The following is a 15,531-nucleotide window of genomic DNA, read 5'->3' on the forward strand; positions in this document are numbered from 1 at the left end:
ACCCCCCCCCCCCCCCCCCCCCCCCCCCCCAAGCGCGTACTCGGCCTGAAGGCTCGATGATTCGAGGATGTAAGATGGAACGCTGGTACTATTGCTGCTCGTGGGGCTGAGGGCTGTATTTTCCTCCAACTTGAGGGGTTGCAGAGTAGAAGGGGCTTGGTCCTCAGCCTTTGGACTGTTGAAACGAACATTGGTGAACCGCCTCCTGGTAGGGGTATATTCGCAGACTAAGTTGGCAGCTTCGCATCTTTTACACCTCGGCAGGTCTCCGGAGCATTTCGTTTTGTGTGTGTGGCACTGACTGCACGCCCTCTGTGCTCTCTTCCTCAGCGTGCCTGCTTCTGTATGGCTGTGTGAAGGCGTTGTTCTAGAAACTCTTTCTGCATCTAGCTGTCAGAAACCCCCTAAACTGAACTTGTTGCAAACCTTGGTAATTTACCTTCCTCGGAAGCGCCAGGAGATGCAGCAAAGCTACAGGTGAGCTCTAGTCTAGAGCAGTTGCTGCAAGGTCCATTCCCAGGGTTTCCGGTACATTTGACCTGGAAAGGAGGCAAAGCCCCTTGGTCAGTCCTAGGAACGCAACAGAAGAGATAGAAGAACCGCAGGATCAGCAACACAACAAGTAGGATAATCGCTTGTGCGGTTAAAAAACATCTAGCTGTGCAGCATACGAAGCAAAAATACACACGTGTAAACATAATGAATGAACAGTATCCAGAGCCCAGCGCGGGACATATGCCTACCACGCTGCGCCTTGCGGCGAAAACAACAAAGAGTCTTTCCTTACCTTCCGTAATCTGCAAGTGCGACAACAGTCACCGTTCGTTGTCGTGGTCCGCCGGCGCTTATTTGGAGGTGACAGAGATGCGGAAGAGCTGTGTGGTGGCGGCACAGAGCCTTCTGCGTCGTGCGGCTGAGGCGACTCCATGTACCCGTCTGAGGGATAGGAGTGGCATGGGATAGGCGGAGGATGCGAAGATGAAGAGGCCACAAACAATCAAAGACGTGACCGGAGTTGAAGACGAGTTTCTCCCCGTGTCTCCCCCCCGAAGGACCCAGCTAGTCGGCGAATGGGCAGAGAGAAGCTGCAGATGGGGCTGGCTGAGGCTGGCCAGTGGAAGGGTTCCTCGGCTCTCGCGCGAGGCCCGTGGAGCCAAGACAGGCGCCACGGAGAATGGCGGGAGAAAGAAAGAATGGGAATGCTACTCCAGACTCGGCAGCAAATCTCAAGCGGCTGAGAATCGTCGTCACGGTGCGACGAGGTGGCGCGCCACGGATGAAGTGGGCTAATGATGGCGACGGACGAAGTCAAACGTTGAGCAAGGATGGCGGCCCTTGAAGCCCGGGACTAATAATCAAGGCTGCTATTGCTAGCAAATTAATCCGCATTGCGGCCGCTTCCTTTTGGCTCTCGGGGAGTCGTGGAGTCGTGGAGTCGCAGCGTCGCCCTGGTAAGTCGGCACTCGCTGCTACTTGGCACCAAGCAAGCCCTTAAACCCGGCCTGTTAGCCTGGTTTGATGATGACTTTTGGCACTTCTTCCCACCTTTCTTTTTTTTTCCCAGCAGGGGCCCTCCCCAGAACGTCCAGAAACGCTCGATCTGTACAGTATGACCTAGGCCGCCGGGGTCCAGACGGCGTGGTAGCGCGCCGGCGAGGGTTCGGGTTCTTGTGCGCTTGTGCTTGTGGTGATAAGCTGCCGAGGGTTTGAGGCGTCTCTCCTCCAGTCGATCAGCGTTCCCAGGGATATCCTACATGTCCTCTGAGGTAAGCAGAATGTGCGCGGAGGCAGCATCTTGGAGCCCTGCTTCTCCACGACCAGTCGCATTCGGGGGGTTTTTGCGCGGAGGCCCTGGCACCACAACGGCGTTCAACGAGGCCAATCTTGCGCGCAATAGACGCCGTCACTTGCCGACGATACGTGGGAACTCGTGCTTCCCTCCAAGAGCTCCCATCCAAGCCACCGAGATTCAGGCCGCCAGCCACGATGACTGACTAGAGTGTGGGTAGCTTTTCCCTTCTTTTTCCTGGACGTCATACAAGACGTCTACTAGTCGGATGTATCGGAGGCGGGAATAATGTGGTATTTGGCCTCTCCACTTCTCCTTTTTTTCTTTTTGCAAAGTTCTTTTCTTCCCTAGCAGGTATTTTCCCAGCATTTTAGCTCTGGGATGTCAGCAATTTGCGATTGATTCCTATTTTCCCTTGCGCTTGGTTAGCTTGACTCGCGGGACCCGTAAATAGTTCGGTTCGCGACCTCGGCATAAGCCCTATGACGATGGATTGATTGACCTACAACGAAGCTTGTCTGTTTCCATGTCAAACGGCCGGCGATGCATCTTTGGTGTTGGCCCAATGGCGATTCGTTGCGTGCATTAGATCACGAAAAAATAGTAGAGGCGAAAGAAAACCCTGTAGGTACCTCTTGTGCGCCTGTTTACCTTAGTACTATACCAAGTACCTTACGTTTACTCAGGGCGTCTGTTCGATTATACGAGTACGATGCAGTACAACGCGACACCCACGTCGCCTGTAGCTGCGACATCCCCAGTACATCTTATCTCCCCGGGCTTATACGTGCTTATACACTCTCCTGTCGCGCGTTTGTAAGATTTCAATGGGTACTACGAAAGACACCGCGCAAGTACCGCACGACCCTGTTCTGGTAAGCGCGAGGTAGAATGTTCCTACCTATGTAGGTACCTTAACAACATGAACTCTTGTGCCCTTGCAAGGTACTCGCGCCTACCTGAGGGGCATCCCAAGGCACTTGTGCTTTTACCCTAGCGCGGAAGGTGACTAGAATGCAGCTGCCTGTAATGATAATCGGCGTCGGCCGCATTTGGCAAGGGGCATGTTTTCGGGAATGGATCTCTTGTTTGCACTGTTTGTTGGGATCTTGTCGAGATCAACCACTGGGGTTTTCAAGATTCTCGAATAGACCTCGTTTCTGTCAGCATGCACCGTAATATTTCCGTATTCCGTGAAGCTTGTGTACAAGTGTACTACCTAAGTATACGAGTACAGAGTACCTATGTACGCAGGGCTGTATGACACATCAAGACGCCAAAACTGGTTTCGCGGCAACAGGGGGAAACAAGGTGGTTCACGCGAGTGCCGCGCCCCTTTCGCGACAATTTTCTTTCTCTCGGGGAATATTACTGCTAGATAGGTACGAGTACGGAGTACTAAGGTCTGGCAATGCTACTTGTACTTATATCGGTACGCGTCTCCTTGGAGCCAAGAGACTGTCACTCTTATCCCAAGTATGAGCTTCATCTTTTTGAGTTGTCCTGGTACCCCAAGTGCTCTCCCTAGAACAACTATTAAATAGGAGACAAATGACTATTTCGTTTATGATTCATTCTCGTATTGCTCCAGAAAGTCAGATACGAAGTAAAAATACATCAATGCCAAGGTCTCCAGTCAGCCAGCAGATGTAACATGGTGATTACATCAAATGTCATATCTCAACACACGAGCCAGTCACTTGCGGCAGAGGCGCTCAAAGACACATATCAGCATGAATGGCTTCGGCTTCATCTACCATGGATATCATAGTTAGTCAAATGGTGATGAGGACCTTGTCCAAGCGTAGGGAGTGAAATAGCTCACATAAAGACTCCTGGCAAGTCCGCTGAATACACATATTGAGCAGTGATATAAACTCTTGATTCTTGCAAACGCATTCGACGTTCGCACCGGGGCACTGCTGCTCGACAGCTGGATGGTAGCATATTGTAAAGCAAGTTTTTCCATCCAGAGCGCTGACGGTGCAGATGGAAGTAAGCACTGCGATATGCAGGGCGGAGACGAGTCCCTTCATTGGCGAGAGTACGAGATATGATGCGGGAAGACGGAATCACTGTCCAGGAACGGACAAATTTAACAACCTGAGGCCAATTTAACGATCTAGTTTATTTTGCCTCTCAATATGGGACTCTGTGATGTGATGAGAGTATGAGGTGCTTAGGTATTCTCGAATACCTGCGGTTCGCATAGACCTCGACCTATATAGTCAAGTATTGCATTATACGCGCGCTAGGTCACCCGCCTCAATGGTTCAACTAAGGAGCCGAAAAGACTCCAAAAAGCGTTCCCAAGGGTCTAACAGGATAAAGGAGCAAGTGTTATCAGACATGTCTCTCATCTGAACAAGGCTTAAAGCCCCTTGAATCAGTCTCCCTTGCGCCTTCATGCTTTCCATGGTATGCAACTGAGTCAACCACGCAGCTTACTCGAGGAAATAAAGCAAAGCTTGCATGTTGGAGTGAATTAGCTTGAATATTGGCATGATAAGTCATTTCTGATGAAACTGAAGTTTGTGAAGAAGTAGTTCAGAGGAACGCGAGGCCGACTAGGCTGGATTATGTAAGGAGTCGAGATCTATTGCATCCAACCTCAGTACATAGGTAGCGTGAAACTCTTCCGGTATACCGCATTGCCAGGGACTACTTTGAACGAAACTCTTTTTCTTTTTGCTTCCCCCTCTGCTTTCCCCAATCATCAAGTTTCTTCCCAGTGTCCTTGACCAACTTCAAGATCAGCCGTTTCATGAGCCTCGTCGAATTGCCCGCGATAGAGAGCTGGTAGCTTGAAAAGCGTCATAGGATATCAGGAAATAAGTCTAACTGTATCTACGGTTGGAAAAAAAAAAGAAGAGGGAAAAGGAAGCTAATAGAAGGGAGAAAAGGAAACTAGTAGAAAATTGAGATGAGTTGGCTTCGGTGAACGGAGAGATATACTCCGTAGAAGAACTATTAATAGGGCATCGACTGGGTAACTAAGGCTGCAGAAATTCCAAAGGGGGTTTAAATCGACCACCTTGGTCAAAGCCTTCCTGGTCAACTTCACCCAACGTTGTATTTGCATTTAAACCCATGAGAAAAGCGTTCTCCGTGGTTGATTCAGTGGTACAGGTGGTTACGGTCGTAAGAGGCCCAGTTGATTGGCGGTTGTATCTCGGCTTAGTCATTAATCCGTTCTGACTCGGATCGCTTCAAAGCGGCTAGATTAGCTTCGGCTTTGACTGGATTAGGCATTTGTTCGGGGAGGTATTTGGCTTGGCTTATGCCATGGATGTCAACGACAAACCCAATAGAGTCTTATAACTCGGTCGGTTGGCTGGAGCACCACCTTGACCAACTGATGGGTCAATGGAAAAGGAGGAAAACTCTGGCATCAGCCCCAGTATTCGCAATGGCCCGTTCAATGTCCTAAGTTCTTTCTACGTCGTTGTGGAGGAGATCCTCCCGCACTATATAAAGAGTGTTGCCTTGATTTATAGCTCGTTACTTCAAATCAACTCACAACACCAGTTGATGTTGTGTGTTTGACATAACTTTATGGATCCGCTTATTGTCATGCCGCTAACTGGGGGATCGGGGCGTCTTGTCTTTTTTTTTTATTCCCGCAAAAACTCGCTCACGGCGGCTTTGGGGACTCTATTATCACTTATAACCATTTGCTTGTTGTTCTTTGTCCGCCAAAAAGCGGCTCGGGAATATTTCCGACTTCCGTAAGAGTCGCGGGATCCAGAGGCGGCAGATTTTACCTGGCACTGCCACGGGCATGAATTGGCAGCTAATCTGTTCTAGGACAACGCTCGGACATATGCCCTAATGATTTGTCGTTAATCTCCTGGTTCCTAGTAGGTAGAATTACGCGGATTCTAATTTGAGAACTGTAGAGCAGGTTCTGTTGAGGTGAAAATCAACGAGAAGAACACTTTTTTCACGCTCTCTAATTCTGCCTATATGCTACAGGTTAAAGCAGTAAAACATTAATTTAACTAAAATCTCTTCCCGGAACACTTCTCCGAAACTAGACTTGGGCTAACAAACGCTATCTTTGACAAGCGGCTGCTCTCTCGACTCGTCGAAGGATTGACTTGTCAGAATAACAATGATTAAAGTAACCAAACAGACTGACACTCTCCGAAGCTCAAGCAGAGCACAGCTAAGCCCATTGCCTAGACCAAGGGGCGATTGGGTCTCCAAAGTGTTGGAGAGAGGCTCTCTAACCGATAGTTGTAGCGGACGATTGAGATCGGAAGTGAAGTTCCGTAACAGAGGTGCATCCGCGCCAAACTGCTTCTGATCTAACACGTAGGAGTACGCGTGTTCGCTTTAATCTTCACCTAGATACCGACATTTGTCTTCCCCCCCTTGTTGATAGTAAGCTAGTGTTTGTATAACTGCATATACTTCGCCGTCCTCGATGGGAAGCGTACCCAGATGGGCCAATATTACTCGATAGGGATGCCTGATTACTATTGTTAACACGCTGACCCCGTTTCATGCAAATGCTGCAAAGTTAGATGCATAATTTAACATTATCACACCCTGGCAAAAGCATTCTGCCGCCAGTTACTCCGTGGCTCGCCTCGCCAAGCCTCCTTCAAGCCTCCACAACACCCATCCAACAAATTTGTACGGAGTATAGACATACTAATTCCACACTTGCTATCATCTCCATCCTTATAGCCGCGTAAGCCAATTGCAGGCAATGTACCGCCCCTGCCTCTGTTGGACATGTAGAACTTGAAACTTGGGTACCTCTTCTCCTTGGGAGTCTGTATTCTGCTTTTGCTCCTCCTCTGGCTACTCGCCAACTGTGACGTTTTGTTTTGGGTCGCTCCCCTGTCCAATCTTTTCCATGTTCGATATTCCAAAGCGGCTGGGTTCATACCCAAAGGCTGCTGTAAAAGTTTTAATTCTTTTGTTTGTGGCTGCTTTTTTGTTTACAACTTATAGACTATGGCCCGACTTAGAACCTCGACGCCCGTTGGTCATCTTGGGGAATCAGGGGTCGTTTGCTTCCTGGATAGAGCATCCCATCTTAAAGCTCATGGTCGAAGCCAAAGCCCGTCATGAGGATCTAATGGAAAAGCGCAGTGACAATATCACAAGCGCTGCTGCTAGGTATCGAGAGCGAAGAGGAAGACACCCGCCGCCAGGCTTTGACAAATGGGTCGCGGGCGCGCTCGAAAACAACGCAATCATTGTCGAAGACTTCTTCGATCGCATCTATACCGACTTGGCCCCCTTTTGGTCCCTTGACACGGAGACAATCGCCCAGCGAGCAAGTTCTTGGTGGCACGTTGTCAAAGTGCGAAATGGAACGGCCGAAGGCGTAGGGGACGTCGAAGGTAGAGTCATCTGGCTGCAGCTCTGGACAGAACTTGTCAGCGAGTTTGCTCAACACTTGCCTGATGTCGACATGCCCATCAACTACATGGACGAATCTCGAATCCTCGTCCCTTTCGACGAAATCACAAAACTCCGACAAAAAGAACAAGAGAGCAGGAAAATCACTCCTACCAAAGAAGTCACCACTCAGTTCAAGGGCTTGAAGCGTATTGATGACGCCAAATTGGAGCCGTACGATCCTAAATGGCATGCCTTTGACGATGCTTCATACTGGGACTTGCTCGTCAAGACGTGTGGTCCAGATACACCCGCTTACGGCGTCCAGAGTCTAACGGATTTCACCGCCCCCGCGAGCATTCCCAACGAATGGAACCCGTCATACTCTTACAAAGGCTTCGTTCGAAACTGGACAGCAGCCATGGACCCTTGCATACAGCCACACTTGCAACAGTTACACGGTACTTTTGTCAAGCCCCGCAGCCTGTCCTCCACCGAGGAGCTGATTCCGTTGTTTGGTGGCTCGAAGCTTATGGCGAATAACGAGATCCTCATCCCCGGGGCAATGTATCTGGTCAACGACGAGTTCTACGCCGGAGGTGAAGACCATGGAGTCTCCTGGAAGCACAAAAAGGACGGTATTGTCTGGCGAGGAGAGGCTTCCGGCGGTCGTGCTGGCGAAGAGATGTGGCAACACTTCCACCGTCACAGGCTGATCCAAATGCTCAACGGCACAACCGTCAGCGCGATGGAGCAACGCAACGAACGATCCCCGACATTCGAAATGCCGTCGCGACGGCTCTACAACGGCGAGCATCTGTCCCAGGGACAAGTCGGAGACTGGCTCAGCGAAAATGCCAATGCCGGCTTCGTCAAGCTTTGCGACCCCGGCGCATGCGACTTTCTCGCGCCGTACTATCACGAGGTGGAGCGCGTTCCAATGAAGGAGCAATACGGCTACAAGTTCCTCCCTGACGTTGACGGCAATTCCTTCAGCGCTCGATATCGCGGCTTTCTGCGATCAACCAGCATGCCGCTCAAGGCGACGATATACGCCGAGTGGCACGACGACCGACTGATTCCCTGGATGCACTTTGCGCCGTTCGACAACACGTTTCAGGACTTGTATTCGGTCCTCAACTTTTTCGCCGACGGCCCGAGGGGCAGAGGCGATGAAGCTGCTCGATTCATTGCGGAAACTGGCCAGGCTTGGGCTGAGAAGGTTCTTAGACGAGAGGATATGTCGTTATATGTTTGGCGGCTGTTGCTTGAGTGGGCTCGCATCTGCGATGAAAACAGGGAAAAGCTTGGGTTTGTGGGTGACTTGGTCTAAATCTTTGCAGCGCGTTTTAAGGGATTGACATTTTGTATTATTTACTACCAAACTAGGGTAATTGAGGGAATTGTGATATCATGGACGTAATAATAGAGGGAAGGGAGGCGTTTATTAGATTAGTAGGTAGTTTGCACGTTTTTTTTTCTTTTTCTATATCATTGATGGATGTCAATTCAGCACGCAGAGATGATTTACTTGGGTACATGTATTTTTCACAAACCCAACGGCCACTCGCTCTGTCTCTCTTTTCCCTCTTTTTTTTCTTTTCCTTTTTACTTTCTTTCCCTTCTTCCTTTCTTATGAAAGAAAAACCCCTAAGCGAGAAATTGCTTGCAAAACTTCAAGTTCTTTCTTTCGGAGCTCATTGTCTCTTGCCCTGTCCTCGAAAGCGTCGATTAAAGCACTCGGGAAATGGCAGTTACTACGGCCTCTGTTTGTTTTGAGCTCCAGCAAGTCACATCCCTCAGTTACAGTCTTCACCCACTCATGACCAAAGGCGAGCCTCCGTCTGATCGTTATTATCTCTCTACCTTGATACCAGCAACCGCAATTCCTTTTGATTTCTCATTTTCAGGCTCTTAGTCAACACTTATTTAACGGACTAGAGGCTTGGCCATTCACTCTCTTCGGCAGCCCATCATTTGCACGGAATGTCCATGCTCTTTTGCTGCGGCTTCCGTCGTCGAGGCAGGCAACCTGCAGGAGACGCTGACTTGGTCGAATCACCAGAGGAGCACGGCATGCGGTGGGGGCTCCCTGATATTCAACATTGCCTTGATCAATCGCGTCTGCCCGTGGAAATGCAGATTCGGTCTCGAGATGCGTCGATGCTGCCGGCTGAGCTGCCCTCTGAAGACCCAACCGAGCTGGGCCAGCTGGTAGTGGACGATTCCGATGGCGAGGGCGAGGAAGAGAATCCTTTGACAAAGACGAGCAGTGCCTTGAATGTCGTTCGAACCAAGTTGATACGTCACATCTCTCATGAGAACGAGCCAAACCGTCGGTCTCGAGCATCTGCGGGCCACAGCCAAGAAGAGGTTGCTCGAAGGGCCGAGCTCAGGCGATTTCGGCATCAGAGGATCCAAGAGGAGCTCAAGAACGAAGAAAGCAATGCCGAGTCGAGCAGCACGTCTCACCGCAGCACTCGCTACCTTTCCCCCCTTATTGACGCCGGACAACCGAGAATTGGACCCAGGGACGCCTTGGAATTCACGGTCGAAGACGCGCATCTAAATCCAGCACAACCACCTCCGACACAAGATGCGCAATCTGCCGAAACTCACCACAAAGAGGCATGCGGCTCCTCCCAAGATCAAGGTGGGGAGTCAAAATCTCCTGTTACACCGGCATTATCTGGCGTGGAGGGCTGGGATCAAGGTCACCCTTTACGGCCACCCAGCACGCACAGCTCTACATCTCAAAAGTTGACAGGATGCTCGGTCAATGTGCCTCGTCTGGGACGTTTTTTGGGTGCTGATAACGAGTTCGATATTCGCCATGGTGCTCATGCTTGGGAGGAACAGTCTTCTCTTGGCATCTGGCTTGCTGCCCAGGGTTTGCAATCACGAAGCAGCTCCGTTCGCCCCGGAAGCAGCGAGACGCATGATAAGAATCCCGGGATTCAAGTTTTCTCACCCAGGGAAGATTTTGGCGGGATCGATAGTACCGTAGAGGCTCCATTACCGACTCGTTGCCGCGAAAATGATGTGGAAGAGCCTCACGATGGAAAGAACTCCTTCGAAAGCGTATCATTCGAATCAAGCTTGTCCAATAACCGGGTGCAGAGCGAAGCCAATGCTACCTTTCTTGGTCGGCATGTACTCTTGGAGCCTGATACCTTGGATATTGGCACATTGAAACCCGTTGATCCCAGCTCTTCCGACTATCCTTCCGTTCTTCCAAGCTTCCAGCCCAGCCCAAATCGATCTCAATCCAATTTACATCATCTTAGTGCAGAGGACCTAGAAAGCCTTGAGCTTTCGCCCTTTAGCTGTGAGTGCATTCTCTACCATATTTCCTTTCTCCAGCGTGTACGGTACATTATTAATCAAGAGTGTTCTAGGGAGAGGCAACTTCTCTGTCATTAGAAGCAACCATGCATCCGAAGGAATGAGCTCATATGCCACAGCGGAAGAAAACATCCTGTTCTCCGATAATGATGCTAGCACTACTCAAATCAACTGTCCTGCGGTAGAAAACTCGGTTGATGCGCCACCATTGGCCTACTCTGGTACTGCGAGGTTTCGGCAACGAGAGGCCAAGATGCAGACAATTGGGACAAGGCTCGGTGACGCCCTGTCCCGTAAGAAGCCATCCTTGAACTTCGGCAGCCGCTTCAAAGAAGATTTTCTTACAAGTTCTACTGGGTCGGGCCGCCGATCGTTCATGACGAAAATGAATCTTTCTGTCCCAAGGAGATCCAAATACAGCTCCAATAGCTTTGGTACGGCGCAAAGTAGACACTACTCGATTGAAAGAAGCTCCTTGGCTCTGGGACGCGAAGAATCGAATGCTGTGCGACTGGAGACACCTACTGGCGGATCTTCGCCCTTTAATAAACACGAGGCTTATTTCTCGCCGATTGACTTGAGCCCGGCCGCACTTACTCGTGCACAGGACTACCAGAACTCACTCTTATCACGGCCGTCAGGAGGCTTTGACATCTCTAGACTCACACCACACTCAGAGCTCTTATTGGACGAAGCTCAAAGTCCTTCAAGTCGGATTCTCCAGCATTGGACGACCAATCTTCAGGGCACATTTTCGCCCAATTCTATCCCAAAACCCGGTCAACCATCCAAGACCATTAAACGACTGACCAAGATACCCCCTTCACAGCCACAAAGCCTCCAACTCTGTGAAGAGAGAACTAGGAACGCCAATCTTCATCAACAGCAGATAGATGGAGGCAATAAATGGGTTGTAAATGGTTCCATTTCAGAGTCAACATCACGCTTTCGAGCTGGCAAGCTCGGAAAAGCTGTGAAGTCTGGGTTGAAAAAACTTTTGCCCTCCCACGACAATGAGAACCAAGCTCAGTTCTTTCAAATTCCAGAAAACCAGCGACGACACGATGAAAACGAAAAGTGCTCAGGACACAAGAGCGTGAGAACTGATACACCAACTGTCGCAAGTGAGCACCAAAACCCTACATCAAAAAGGGCGGCTGAATATGACGCTGCCTATTCAAAGCAGTACTTGTCTGCTGAATTAGCCTCTTGCCACCAACCACCTGTAATGAAGCTCAGAAATGCTATTGATCTTGAATATCTGAAAGAAGCTGACGGGGTTGCTACGGAACCGGAGGCGCAGAAGCCAGTTGACGAGTCCAGTCGGAGCCACCACGGGGAAGATGAATCGATGGGTGATCTCCCTATACAGCCACGGAGAAGGCTGTCATTCGAGGAAGAGAAAAATAGCAACCCTGAAGGGACTGATTCAACATCGACCTCCAGCGAGAGAAGGGCTCTTCGACGTTGGAAATCAGCATTGGATGCACCGACAAACAGGAAGCCGTCTTTAGCATGTACTGGCCAATCCATGGCTCAATCTCTTAGCTTGGGCAATCTTAGGGCTTAGCAGGAAGAAGACGGCACGAGTACACATTTTACACGGGTAAGTCAGGTTCAGAGCGTGATTGCGGTTTCTGTTACCTTGATTTGAAGTATATTAGCAAGAATACTATGAAGAGATGGATATGCGCTATCACATTGATTGGCATGAGACTCTTCCTAAACTGCATGAAGCAGATGAAAAGGAAAGGGGGCCCAGAATATGTTAAGGACCGCTTGTATAATATAACTACCTAGCTAGCCTCGGTCAACTATCGAGAACATACCATAGACCGTCATATATCGCACTCTCCCACAATAGAGTACTTTGCGATACTCAGTCCTCCCCACAAATTCCCAGACGACATCAATAGTCTCAACAATTGTGTTCCGAACTGCTATTGACGAAGAGGTATACAAGGCCCGCGGCTTTGTACGAGAGGCCATCAGGCGGTTGAATGCCGGAGAACACCTAGAGGCACACGTGAAAAGATTGTGCTAGCATTAATTATTTTTAGAAGAAGCCACGATATATTCGCCATGCAATAACATTTGTTTGTAGAAGAACTCTAAGTGAATCACACTCGTCACCTATGATGTATGAGTTGAAGATTATCCCTGCACTGCTCCACTGATTACTCGTATAACTTTTGGTTCGTATTATTTTTAGCATAATCGGATAATGTTGCGTTCCCCTTCGAGTTGCGGACCAGCATATAAATATATACAACAGCCGCCGCCGCGTTTGTCGTGCATGAGTATAGAGCAGTCTCGGGAATGAGAGGGGTTTGTTGGGTCGATATCACAGGTTTCGTCACGTCTCCAAGTTGATTTGCTTGCCGAACCTTGCATAAAGCTCGACCTTGAGCTGTGACATTTCGTCTTCGATGGTGCCAAGCTTTTCTTCCAGCTTTTCGGTCTCTTCGTCTATTCTCGCTGTTGCGGTGCTGAGCATCTCCTGTGCTTGTTCGAGGGGGAGGTGGAAAAAGGCGTCGCCGATTTTGTATCTAGGAAAAAACCACAGGTAAGCCGAGCCCTGTCTGCATTTCACGTCGTCATTATCAAGGCGCACTGTATCTTCTCATCCTCGTCTGCAAGCTCGAGTTCGGTGGAGATGTCGTCCAGCTCCTCCTTTTCTTTCTGCGGCGCAATTGTTAGCCATGTCCCCCCGTGTGTTGGCATGGCGTGTTACGTACGCTCTTGAGCTGCAGCTCCTCCTTCAAGGCGAGCTCTCGCTGGTGTAGCCGGCTGAACCTGTTGATCTTGTCCTGGTCTTCTCGTCGAACCTCGACCTCGTCTGCGGCTTCGTCTTCCTTGGAGAGCTAAAACAGAGCTGTAAGTCGTGGCGCGCCGCATAGGGGGTTTATTCGACATACCATACGGCGCTGCATTATTGAAGCCATGGTTGCAATGATGTCGAGACCGATTCCCGACTCCTCTGTGATAAGTCTGACTGCCTTATACAGGTCAAAGCAACGATTATCTGGTACGAAACTGGCCCTGAGGAAATGGTGGGGTATGGAGGTATGGTGGGGTACCGTGTGCACTTTACAGTGTTTACACCACATCAGCACCGTACGTCGAATTGGAAACTAAGTGCCGGAACACCAGTCACTAACGGATTTGGGAGACGCGCTGTTGAGACAACAAGCATGACAGCTGCATCTGCATAGCGAGGCGCCAGAAAGCGAAACCAGACGGCCACGATGGTGGCGGGCAAAAAGCCTTACCCCAAGGCTACTTTGAAGAAGATTGTCAAGGCACATGCGGGCATGAGCATTAGAAAAAACACCGACATCACGGTATGGTCTCGGGTGACGCGCTTCCCATTAGTAGATGCGGCACTAACAACACCACCAGATCTATCTCAATTACGTTTTGTTTATGAACAGGTGTGGTCTTTATTTTGGATAGTTGGCAGCTACGGAGGGAGCCGGATGTTGACATTGTCTCGCAGATTAGTCAAAGAGGCCGCCATTCATGCAAAACAATCGGGAGAACGTGGGTTAACTGCTCGGAGCGTGAGAAAGGCAACTCGAGTATGCTTCCTGGAACCCATGACTGAAGGCTGCACTGCACAGACTAACACGGCGAATAGGATGCTTTGGCCAAGTTCAAAGGCTGATCTCAGATCCCTATGCAAAGAAAACAAGGGCAGCTGCTTTGCAGTTGAGTTGCTTTCTTGCTGAAGCTTGCCTCTGCTGACTCCGTATGGGACAATGGCTGCCGATGGCTGATGCTTGGAGAGCTTACGGGCCATGGCAAACCTCAAGGAATCAGCCCCTTTTGCTAAAAGTCGGGTCCGTACTGAATGGCGTGCCCTCCATCTTGAGGCTACATGCCGGTTGTTGAGAGACGCACCTCTTCCATGAGGCTCTCATCAATGTACGTGAAACGGATTTTGACGAAGAATTGTGACGGAAAAACTGCTGGTAACACATTGTACACACCTCAAATAGAGGCTGAAAGTAGCAGAGATAGGACGTCTTCAGTGATAGAACAAATTGATGGAAAACATTGAACCCAAGGCTGATGGTTCCAGTCGGGCCCAACTACGCTCAGGCCACATGCACGTATGGAGTCACTGGTGCGGGATTGGTGCCTCATATCCCGCCGTGTTTACTTGGTTGACCCGACAATTGGAGAGCACGTGAGGATGCATTGAGCGAGAGAAAGTCAACAAACAAGCTCCGTTTGCTGCCTATTCTTGTGCGACAACGGGCAATTGAGCTGTGCCAGCAGCCAATGACAGTATTTAGCAGCACTGGCAGCGCTGGACCGCCTGTTTGTGTCGAGTGAGGCTGGAATTGCAGCCTGAGCCCTTCTGTTTGATTCTAGAAGAGCAACGTCCCGCACTGCCAATTCGGGGGGGGCCAGACACAGTGACAGCTGCCGGCTGCACAGGGGGGTGCCTCTAGGCTCTAATTGCTTCACTATAGTACGCCTTCAGCCTGGCCACGCCTTGGTACCTTAAAAGTCCAGTGCTAAAAAAAACGTCAACCCGACACAAACAAAACCTCCTCCACACCTCATCACTTCCCCCCTCAAGAATCCTCCATCTCCAAACTCTGCACAGTTACTTGGCATTGTTTCCGTGCCTCCCAACTCCATCCCCTAAGACCTGAACGCTGCGTTTTGAACCCCGCGTTCGCATCGTATTGCTACTACATTACCGTCCACCAGCCTTGCGCGCACCAACGTTTAGTGGACGACACAAACCCACGATTGTCGTATTGACGCTGCGAGCCCCCTTTTTGCCATCGTCTTTACGCCCTCCCTTCAACATGGCTGCTCCAGCTTCCCAAGCCGCCGTCTCCAAGTCGGCCAAAAAGAAGGCTGCCAAGGTTCAGGCCCGTACCGAGTCCCCGGCTCCCAGCACCGAGTCCGCCCCCACCGACAAGGTAGCTGAGGCTCAGGACGATGCCTTCGAAAGCCCTTACATCAAGGAGCTGCAAAAGTAAGACACCGCGGGCCACTTACGAGCTTGCCCCCCCCCC

General features: G+C 50.2%; 4 protein-coding genes across 4 annotated transcripts in view; 2 read left to right on the forward strand and 2 right to left on the reverse strand.

Annotated features, from left to right (window-relative positions):
- The window catches only part of Triagg1_1923 (transcriptional regulator family: Fungal Specific TF), a gene marked incomplete at both ends in the record, with an annotated part of 2,582 nt that extends 2,305 nt beyond the window's left edge, over positions 1-277 (reverse strand). The window contains 2 exons of the mRNA XM_062896047.1: positions 41-205; positions 255-277. Coding sequence (XP_062759462.1) covers positions 41-205; positions 255-277 — 188 coding nt within the window. The remainder of the gene's footprint in view (positions 1-40; positions 206-254) is intronic.
- A 6,571-nt stretch (positions 278-6,848) lies between these two features.
- Positions 6,849-8,480, forward strand: Triagg1_1924 (CAZyme family GT90; the record flags this gene model as incomplete). The annotated part of the gene is made up of 1 exon (XM_062896048.1): positions 6,849-8,480. The coding sequence occupies one exon, from the start codon at positions 6,849-6,851 to the stop codon at positions 8,478-8,480; it is 1,632 nt and encodes a 543-aa protein (XP_062759463.1).
- A 653-nt stretch (positions 8,481-9,133) lies between these two features.
- Positions 9,134-12,062, forward strand: Triagg1_1925 (uncharacterized protein; the record flags this gene model as incomplete). The annotated part of the gene is made up of 2 exons (XM_062896049.1): positions 9,134-10,475; positions 10,612-12,062. The coding sequence occupies 2 exons, from the start codon at positions 9,134-9,136 to the stop codon at positions 12,060-12,062; spliced, it is 2,793 nt and encodes a 930-aa protein (XP_062759464.1).
- A 786-nt stretch (positions 12,063-12,848) lies between these two features.
- Positions 12,849-13,437, reverse strand: Triagg1_1926 (uncharacterized protein; the record flags this gene model as incomplete). The annotated part of the gene is made up of 4 exons (XM_062896050.1): positions 12,849-13,041; positions 13,107-13,174; positions 13,231-13,356; positions 13,411-13,437. The coding sequence occupies 4 exons, from the start codon at positions 13,435-13,437 to the stop codon at positions 12,849-12,851; spliced, it is 414 nt and encodes a 137-aa protein (XP_062759465.1).
- Between the last annotated feature and the right edge of the window lie 2,094 nt (positions 13,438-15,531).

The sequence above is a fragment of the Trichoderma aggressivum genome, assembly GCF_033847375.1.
Source record: "Trichoderma aggressivum f. europaeum strain CBS 100526 chromosome Unknown scaffold_004, whole genome shotgun sequence".
NCBI lineage: Eukaryota > Fungi > Ascomycota > Sordariomycetes > Hypocreales > Hypocreaceae > Trichoderma > Trichoderma aggressivum.